Source organism: Seriola dumerili, unplaced genomic scaffold (assembly GCF_002260705.1).
Source record: "Seriola dumerili isolate Sdu_G_001 unplaced genomic scaffold, Sdu_1.0 BDQW01000349.1, whole genome shotgun sequence".
Taxonomy (NCBI): Eukaryota; Metazoa; Chordata; class Actinopteri; order Carangiformes; family Carangidae; genus Seriola; species Seriola dumerili.
The window spans coordinates 1,302,569-1,312,783 of record NW_019174604.1 but is presented as its reverse complement, the minus strand read 5'-3'; the positions used below and the strand labels follow the sequence as shown (position 1 = coordinate 1,312,783).

Below are 10,215 nucleotides of genomic sequence, written 5' to 3'. Positions count from 1 at the left end.
CAGCAAACAAACAGAACAGAAAAACAAACAGAAACAAACAGAAAACAAACAAAACAAAGAAAACACAAAACAGAAAACAAACAGAAAAAACCAACAGAAAAAAACAAACAGAAAACAAACAGAAAAACAAACAGAAAACAAAAACAGAAAACCAAACAGAAAAACAAACAGAACAACAAAAAACAAACAGAAAACAAATAGAAGAACAAACAGAAAACAAACAGAAACAAATAGAAAAAACAAACAGAAAACAAACAGAAAAAACAAACAAGAAACTAACAAAAAACAAAACAGAAAAAACAACCAGAAAACCAAACAGAAAAACCAAACAGAAAAACAAACAGAAAACAACAGAGAGAAAACAAACAGAAAAAAACAAACAGAAAAACAAACAGAAAACCAAAAACAGAAAAAACAGACAGAAAACCAACAGTTGGTTTTCTGTTTGTTTTCTGTTTGTTTTTCTGTTTGTTTTCTGTTGGTTTTCTGTTTGTTTTCTGTTTGTTTTCTGTTGGTTTTCTGTTTGTTGTCTGTTTGTTTTTCTGTGTGTTTTTCTGCTTGACACCTGAACAGCTTCAATGATAACGACACCGTCTCTTTACTGAGGAACGTGTTGTTTACAGCAGCTTTAGCATCTTGTTGTGTCAGTTGACACGCAGCGCTCTCCACCTCCTGATTTAAGACGCTGTGTCGCACCTCCATCTGCGTTTATACTGACAGAGGGAGAGAGGGCTGTGATCATCAGCACTGATGCCTTGCAGTGTTAGAGATTATTCTGCTTCATTCCCACATTTCCAGTCATTTGTTACTTTGCAGACACAACATCCAAAGAAAACACAACATGCTTTTATTCACCAAACGTCTTCGGCTGTCGAGTTCCTCAAGTAACGTGATGAAAACACAGAAACAAACCCAGACTTTTATCATCCTGTTCACACTGTTAATGTTTCTGCAGCTCGCGCCACAAGAGCCGCCCCCAAGAAGAGCCCCGCTGGCGACGAGGACGAGGACGAGGACAGCTTCATTAATGACGACAGCGAGGACGTGGGCGATGACTCAGACTACGTCCCTCCTGACTCTGACGACAGCGGGAAGGAGGACATCAAGAGACTGCAGAGAGAAGCAAAGGTGTTTCTGAAGAGGAGGAAGTAGACTCAGCTTCCTCATGTTTGTTTGTTTGTTTGTTTGTTTGTTTGTTTGCTTTTAAAGCTGCATCAGGCGGCTTTTTGCTTTTTGTGTGCACAGTTTAATGAGACTGAATCACCTGAGAGCTGCAGCAGCTGAGGCCTGATTGACTCCTACTCACACTGAAACGTCTCTACAGCACAGACATTTATTTTTGTAGGTAACTACGATTATCCTTTGAAGTAAGACTTCATCAACGTTGAGAAACTCCCGGGTGGTTCTCAGGGAACGAGGTCGTGGTGCGAGCTGCTCTGAAGTCTGAGCTCTCGGCACCTCGGTGTCGACGGCTCCGCGGCCTCTCGTCTGTTTACTGACATCATCTCACCAGATTTCTGACTTAGTGTTTTTGTGTTTTCAAAGTTACCGGCTGCTGCCATGGTGCAAAGTCTGTACAGGTGTCGTCATGGCAACCACAAACAACAACGACTGGCCGTAGGTTGTTTTGTTTTTTTGTATGAATCCCACAGATTTAAATGGAAAAGCGTTCTTCTGCCGTCAGCTATGACTTTTCAGTTTGTGTTTTTGGAACTGGGACAAACCACTGAGTGTGAAGTGTCTGAACTGGGAGTCACTGGGAATATTCTCCAGCAGTGGGTTCACAGCTGGAAGAGGAAGGGAAGTCCGTGCATTGTTTTTCATTTTCACTGGATTCCATCAGACTTTATTTCACTCTGTCCTTGTCAATAAGTTTAATTCAGGAGTTCTGACAGTTTTTACAGTTTGTTGGTCTGTTCTTTATATCCTGTTTAAATACTGATGAAAGTGAAATCTCTCCTGTCTTGATTTCTTGGTCACGAGTCTGAATTCTTCCACAAGAACCAACCGATTTTAGAACCGATTTTAAGGAAAGACGAAGAAAATCACCAAAAAATCTCATTTTATTTAAATGTTGAGTTTCATTTTCAAACAATTAAGACACACATTATGATCTGGTGTAAACCGTATCACAGTAAAAGTACTTCCTGATTCTCTCTGACATCATCAGATCATTGATCCTGAATCATGTGACTGTTGTAGCAGCTTTAACTACGTCACATACACTCAGATAGTTGAGTCCACTGGTTCCCAACATAAGGCTCAGGTTCCTCCAGAGGGTCACCAGATAAATGTGAGCGCTCGTCACATGATTCACGGGAGAAACAGAAACACGGTCCAGATTCACTGACATGGATTCAGTCTAAATTTTCCTCTTTGGCTTCAAACGATTATTAAAATGAACCAATCAGAGAGCAGCGTGTCAGTCAACACATCAGGTCTGCTGACTCTTCCTGCATGAGCGTGAATCGTCGGTCACAGCTGATCTGAAGTCACTGCTGCCCGTCAGCTGGCTGATGGTGCGTCGTGACTCCGGCAGCTGACTCTTTGCATTCATCGATGATCAGGAACCGACGTGCGGCCTCATGAATTTAAACAGGAAACAGCTGCAAACGCCACGTCTGCTTTCACGACTCCAGAGCTGCAGGTCTGAACACAGAACACTGTCGGCGTGACACGACAACACACATGTTTATAACAGCGGTGATCTGAAGCTGAACCCCACCCCCACCCCCACCCCACCCAATCATATCATATCATATCTCCTCATTCAGTTTCTCAGTCAAAGCTGGTTTCATTAACACACAGAGGGAAGATGAACTGCTTTGATCATCCCGTACGGAAATATAATATGTACAGATATAATCAATATATTGAACTGTTCCGGTTCTAATCTAATAGGTTTCATATATAATATTTATATATATAAATATTATATATAAATATATATGGACGGTGTCATAGTGTGAACTGTCAGACAGGATTAACACTCTCACAATAATCTCACACACAGACACACACACACACAGTCACACACACACACAGACACACACACGCAGACACACAGACAGACACACACACACACACACAGACAGACACACACACGCAGACACACACACAGACACACACGCAGACACACACACACACAGTCACACACAGACACACACACACACACACACAGACACACACACACAGACACACACACACAGACACACACACACAGACACACACACACAGACACACACACACAGACACACACACACAGACACACACACACAGACACACACACACAGACACACACACACAGACACACACACACAGACACACACACACAGACACACACACACAGACACACACACACAGACACACACACACAGACACACACACACAGACACACACACAGACAGACAGACACACACACGCAGACACACACACAGACACACACGCAGACACACACACACACAGACACACACAGACACACTCACACACACACACACACACACACACACTGAACTGTTGCTTCAGGAACGTCTTCGTCTGTTTCAGGAGAGAAATCCTGAAGTTTATTTCTTGAGCAGAGCGGGACACTGAAGCTCCGCCTCTCACCTGAACCATCGGCTCTACCTCGGCCGAGCTCCGTCCGCGTCCTCCGTCACTCGGAGGGAGGACGTCCGTGCCTCCCCTTCATCCACCAACTTGGCGGCTACGAAGGTCACCAGCCTCGGCGGGAACTTGCCCGCCTTCTTCAGGCGCTTGGTGTTGTTTTGGACGCTCACGAAGGAGAGGGTATTGATGACCCCGTTGCTCATGGCGATGCACTCGATTATATAGAAGGCCACCAGGGAGTTCCTGTCCCTGGAGATGAGGGTGGGGTAAAAGTCCCGCAGCAAGGCGAAGCCATAGTACGGCGCCCAACACAGGACGTAGGCGACCAGCACCAGAATCAGCACCACCACCGTCCTCCGACGCCTCTGGAGCCTCTTCCGGATCTGCTCCGTCTGGAAACCCGGAACATCCTTAAACCACAGCTCCCTGGAGATCCGGATGTAGCAGACCGCCATGACGGTCACGGGGCCCATGAACTCCAGGGCGAAGACGAGGAGGAAGTATGAGCGGTAGTAAACCTGCTGGTCCACGGGCCAGATCTGAGCACAGAAGGTCTTGTGGGTGCGACCCGCCACGTGCGGGTACGTGGTCTCGGAGGCCATGTAGGCCGAAGGGATGGAGATGAAGATGGGGACGATCCAAACCGTCAGGATCACGCAGTACGCCGTCTGGTGCTTCATACGAGGCTTCAGAGGGTGGAGGATGACCATGTACCTGCAGACAGAGAGGACGGGTCGTTCTTTATCAAGAGCAGCAGCTGTGGTGCAAGAAATACACTCCAGTAAAGTCATCTATATATTCATGAGGGATTTTACTTTGGTGTTTGTTTCTGTATTTTGATGCAGGATTGTGTAGTTTTACACAGAGTACTTGTAAACTGTATTTCTACACTGTGGTGATGGTACTTTTACACAAGTCAAAGATCTGAGCAAAGTTCTCATCCCTCTGCTCCATGTTCTATGTTCTACGTTCTACATGTTGAGTTGTGTTCTGACATCATCACAAATGTTTCTATCAATTCTCCAACAGAGAAATCAGTGATTTTAATCCTGGTCACGTTTCTTCGTCGCCTGTTGCTGGTAAAAACCTGCTGAACGTCTGGTTCATGAGCGATCAGAGAAACAGTCAGAACAAAGGTTAGCATCAACCTCCGTACAGCGTCGCTCAGACTCACCTGACCCACTGACACTGAAGGAATCCAAACTACAACTCCCATGAAAACTGCTGCTGACAAACACTTTGTTTCAGCTGCAGTAATAAAAGTAAGATTTAATCTAGAGAGACGTACAGTTCAGAAACCAGACATCGCTCTGCCGTCACCGTCAGTCTGAAGTTGGATATACTTTATCTTGCAGGGACTCTGAGGCAGTTTAAGGGGATCTGTGGCTGATTGGATGCAGATTAGCTGCTGTGTCTGATGTAAGTGTTGAACCGAACACTGTAATGAGCTGTAATGTGATGAAGTGCTGAACTCTTGATCCAGATGTGAGGAGGACGTGATCAGACACGCTGACAGATGTTGGAAACCAGAAGCAGATCATTCCTCTTTCCTGTCTGCAGATGCTATTCATACAGGGAAGGTTCAGGTACGGGCTGTCGGCCATGATAAATGACCCGGGGGGGGGGGGCTGCTGGTCCCACAGTGTGAGCTACAGCTGATGATGGATTTCATTCAGAAGCCGAGGGGAAGCCCAGCAGCAGCTTTTATTGTAGCAGGACGTAAATCATCTGCGGTCAGCTGATGGCTGCTCTCAGATCTGTTTGGAGCGGCTGTGGAGTCCTGCTCACGATCAGCTGCTTCACTTCAGGGTCCAAAGGTTCAGAGATGAGCTCCAACAACTGAAGCTGCAGTTTTCACTTATTCTCACATTCTCGGCTTCATTTGTCTCATATTGACATTCTGTCTCTGCACAGTATCATTTGTCTTCACAGCACTGTTTCAGACCCTCCTCCATCATCATCATCATCATCATCATCATCATCATCATCATCATCATCATTATCATCATCGTTGTCGTCGTTGTCGTCGTCATCAGGAGCCGTCTGATTGGTCCTATCTCCCCACAGGGACCCGGTCTCAGCATCATGGAGTCGGTCTGGATCACATGAAGAGACAGAAGAACCGAGGCAGGTTCTCCAAGACGCCGGAACATCACAGCTGACAAGAACCTGGAGAACTGGAGCTGGTTTAAAGAGGCTACATGTGAGTTTTCTCTGCTGCTGCACGTGGTTTCTTCCCGGCAGTGGGTGTTGGTGATCTGGTATTTTTGTACGTACGTCATTTCATTCATAAACTTCAGCTGTGACCCGGTTCAGGGGCCGCATCCTTCGCAGGCTGGATCTGAAGACATACTGTCTCATTTCAAAGGCCAGTGAAACGTCAGGCTGTTGAGATGTAGAGCTGCAGACGGAGGAAGAATACTTCACACTAATACAGTTCACATCAGTGACGGTGATCACAAGTCCTGAACATTTAGTACTTGTTTCTGTGCCAACGCTCGAGAAGAATGAAGCCAATCAACGTGAAAAACTATAAGGAAAGGTCCGTGTTAACTATTCCTCCCTTGTCCAGAGATCTTTATTGTCTGATTTACAGTAGAGCCCACGAACAGAACACAAGCTAGAGGCCGTCGCACATCAATTACAGCAGCCACAGCGAACGCCTCAATAAAAGAGACACATCTGTTGGTCAATGGAGGAAGAGCGGGCGTGATGAAGTGCTGCTGAGCGCTGCAGTCAACGTTTACACAAAGGAATATTTACACCTGTTCTCTGTATCTCCGGCCAGAAGGGAGGGGATGGACGGTGACTTCCTCTGAACCTCCTCCGTCATCTGCTAAAGAAACAATCCACTTCTTGTTCTTTCATTCAAGCATCTCCACAGGTGAGCCCTGAAGTTTTCCCCTCGATCGACCTTCCAACCTGGAGCTGATCAGGACTGTGTCGTCTTCATGGATGAAACTCCTGGACACGCATGAACCCGACACATCTGTGGAGAGTTCTGCTTCCTCACAGATGATTCTGCTCAGCTGCTCTTTTAAATCCTCTGGAGGTTTCCTTCTGGATTAACCAGGTCTTAGGTTTCCCCTCTCCTGTGAGGTGTTGTGTTCAGGGTCATCGTCTGTGTGTCATTTATCTGTGTGTTTTTAATGATTCATCAGATCAAATACCTGCATCATCATAAGATGAATGATTCAGTGACGGTGCACAGGTGTGTGCTGGCTGCACCACAGGAGGAGTGGTCAATGAACTTCTGCAGAAAATCGAATGTCGACAAGAATTTAGCCTCTAAAACAAACAGTTTTGTCAGCAGCCAATCGGTTGCGCTCGTTCCTCGGCCATCGACCCAATCATCCTCCGACTCACATTTAAATCTGTGGAGGAATATTTGACGTGTTTTGGAAACCAAGCAACAAAACAACCGAAGAACAGCCGAATGTTCTTGGTTCTAAAACCAGAAACAAACCATGGACTGTGTTTGATGAAGGCGCAGGTGAACTCACCTGTCCACGGCGATGGCCAGCAGTGCGTTGGTGGACACGTAGAGCGAGACGGTGCGCAGGTAGTTGGTGGAGGCGCAGAGCAGCAGGCCGTGATCCCACGACAGCTGCTTCACCACGTAGTAATCCAGCAGGAAGGGACAGCACACCACCGCCACCAGCACGTCCGACACGGCCAGGTTGGCGATCAGCAGGTTGGTCAGGTTTCGGAGCTGCTTGTAACGGGCGAGGCTGGCGATGAACAGGCAGTTTCCAACGCCACACACCAGCATGATGCCCACCAGCACCACGGCGATGACGATGGTGGCCACGAAGAAGGCCCGGCCCTGCGTGGTGTCCGGGATCTCGTCCAGAGGAACCTCGTAGTCCAGGCCATCACCAGCCAGGAAGTAGTCTGTTAGCGCCAAGCTGATGTTGGTCAGGTTTCCCATTTTGGATCAGGTCAACATGCTCGGACTTAGAGTCTGCAGGTTCAGAGAAAACAGGTTAAAGGTTAAAGGTTAAAACAGTCAGTCGATGATGAAATTCACATTTGGGCCAATCAGAACATCTTCTGTCACCGTTGGGGTCAAAGTAAAGATCATGAAATACAGGAGCCATGGAGACTCCTGCAGCTGGAACATGATTATTTCCTTTATTATAAACTTCAAATGTACAAACTGTAATTATGAAATCTGTAGAAAAATAATGTTGTAAAAACAAACAGAGACAAAAGGTACAAAAACAACAACAACAGAATGAACCATAAGTTAAACAAATATAAAACAAAATAATAATAACAATGAAATAAAAACGTACATATTAAGGCACTTTGTCAGTGAGGTCATTTTCTATAACACAAAGATCTTTGGTGCGTTTGGATTCAGTCATTTCAGGGACGTGGCGATGGGCGGAGTCTTTAAAATTTGTCCTTATGGATAAAAGACTTTACTAAAATGGGAAAAACATTGATCATTAGGTCCAAGATTCACTGTAGAAGATGTGAAATCCCTGATGGAGATCATGATGTCGTGCCGAAAAACATTTCACTGTCTTAAGAAAGAGACAGTTTCCCGCTCATTTCCACACAGCTGTTTCTCAGGGGAGAACTTGGCCACGCCTCCACGCCGCTTGTCATTTTGTTGAGATGCTGTCACAACTGTCAGGGTTTGAGGGGTAAGGGCTGGACACAAATGCAGCCAACACATGGGAGACGGTGCAAAAAGGTTTATTAACTTAAAGCTTACACAACACAGGTGAAGCACAGGTAAACACAGGTGAAGACCAGGGAAACACAGGGGAAGACCAGGGAAACACAGGTGAAGACCAGGGAAACACAGGGGAAGACCAGGGAAACACAGGTGAAGACCAGGGAAACACAGGGGAAGACCAGGGAAACACAGGTGAAGACCAGGGAAACACAGGGGAAGACCAGGGAAACACAGGTGAAGACCAGGGAAACACAGGGGAAGACCAGGGAAACACAGGTGAAGACCAGGTAAACACAGGTGAAGACCAGGGAAACACATGAACTCAGAACAGGGGACAGGAACAGGCAACATGAACAGACCGAGGACAAACCCAGAAATCGACAGCGAGACAACAGACAAACCGACCCAGACAAAGGGAGCACAAAGACTATATAGACAAGGGAGGCCAGGTGATTGAACACTGCTTCACCTGTGTTTCCCTGGTCTTCACCTGTGTGGTTTCCTTGGTCATTCCACCTGTGTTTACCTGGTCTTCACCTGGTGTTTCCCTGGTCTTCACCTGTGTTTCTGGTTTCACCTGTGTTGTGTAAGCTTTAAGTTAATAAACCTTTTTGCACCGTCTCCCATGTGTTGGCTGCATTTGTGTCCAGCCCTTACCCCTCAAACCCCGACAGTTGTTACAGCATCTCAACAAAATGACAAGCGGCGTGGAGGCGTGGCCAAGTTCTCCCCTGAGAAACAGCTGTGTGGAAATGAGCGGGAAACTGTCTCTTTCTTTAAGACAGTGAAATGTTTTTCGGCACGACATCATGATCTCCATCAGGGATTTCACATCTTCTACAGTGAATCTTGGACCTAATGATCAATGTTTTTCCATTTTAGTAAAGTCTTTTATCCATAAGGAAAAATTTTAAAGACTCCGCCCATCGCCACGTCCCTGAAATGACTGAATCCAAACGCACCAAAGATCTTTTGTGTTATAGAAAATGACCTCACTGACAAAGTGCCTTAATATGTACGTTTTTATTTCATTGTTATTATTATTTTTGTTTTATATTTGTTTAACTTATGGTTCATTCTGTTGTTGTTGTTTTTGTACCTTTTGTCTCTGTTTGTTTTTACAACATTATTTTTCTACAGATTTCATAATTACAGTTTGTAAATTTGAAGTTTATAATAAAGGAAATAATCATGTTCCAGCTGCAGAGTCTCCATGGCTCCTGTATTTCATGATCTTTACTTTGAACCCAACGGTGAACAGAAGATGTTCTGATTGGCCAAAATGTGAATTTCATCATCGACTGACTGTTTTAACCTTTAAACCTTAACCTGTTTTCTCTGAACCTGCAGACTCTAAGTCCGAGCATGTTGACCTGATCCAAAATGGGAAACCTGACGAACATCAGCTTGGCGGCTTAACAGGACTACTCCTGGCTGGTGATGGGCCTGGACTACGAGTTCCCTGGACGAGATCCCCGGACACCACGCAGGGCCGGGCCTTCTTCGTGGCCACCATCGTCATCGCCGTGGTGCTGGTGGCATCATGCTGGTGTGTGGCGTTGGAAACTGCCTGTTCATCGCCAGCCTGCCCGTTACAAGCAGCTCCGAAACCTGACCAACCTGCTGATCGCCAACCTGGCCGTGTCGGACGTGCTGGTGGCGGTGGTGTGCTGTCCCTTCCTGCTGGATTACTACGTCGTGAAGCAGCTGTCGTGGGATCACGGCCTGCTGCTCTGCGCCTCAACCAACTACCTGTCCGCACGCGTCTCGCTCTACGTGGTCCACCAACGCACTGCTGGCCATCGCCGTGGACAGGTGAGTTCACCTGCGCCTTATCAAACACAGTCCATGGTTTGTTTGCTGGTTTTAGAAACCAAGAACATTCGGCTGTTCTTCGGTTGTTTTGTTGCTTGGTTCCA

The 10,215-nt window shown here is 46.4% G+C and overlaps 2 protein-coding genes across 2 annotated transcripts in view; one reads left to right on the top strand and one right to left on the bottom strand.

The window, feature by feature from the left end:
* Nucleotides 1-1,175, top strand: part of aplf (aprataxin and PNKP like factor) — a 13,369-nt gene extending 12,194 nt beyond the window's left edge. The window contains exon 13 of the mRNA XM_022760649.1: nucleotides 956-1,175. Coding sequence (XP_022616370.1) covers nucleotides 956-1,152 — 197 coding nt within the window. The 3' untranslated portion in view covers nucleotides 1,153-1,175. The remainder of the gene's footprint in view (nucleotides 1-955) is intronic.
* Nucleotides 1,176-3,620: 2,445 nt separating this feature from the next.
* On the bottom strand, nucleotides 3,621-7,537 carry LOC111232980 (prokineticin receptor 1-like). Its single transcript, XM_022760699.1, has 2 exons — nucleotides 7,110-7,537; nucleotides 3,621-4,320 (listed from the first exon to the last, which is right to left on the bottom strand). The coding sequence occupies exons 1-2, from the start codon at nucleotides 7,535-7,537 to the stop codon at nucleotides 3,621-3,623; spliced, it is 1,128 nt and encodes a 375-aa protein (XP_022616420.1).
* Nucleotides 7,538-10,215: the final 2,678 nt, after the last annotated feature.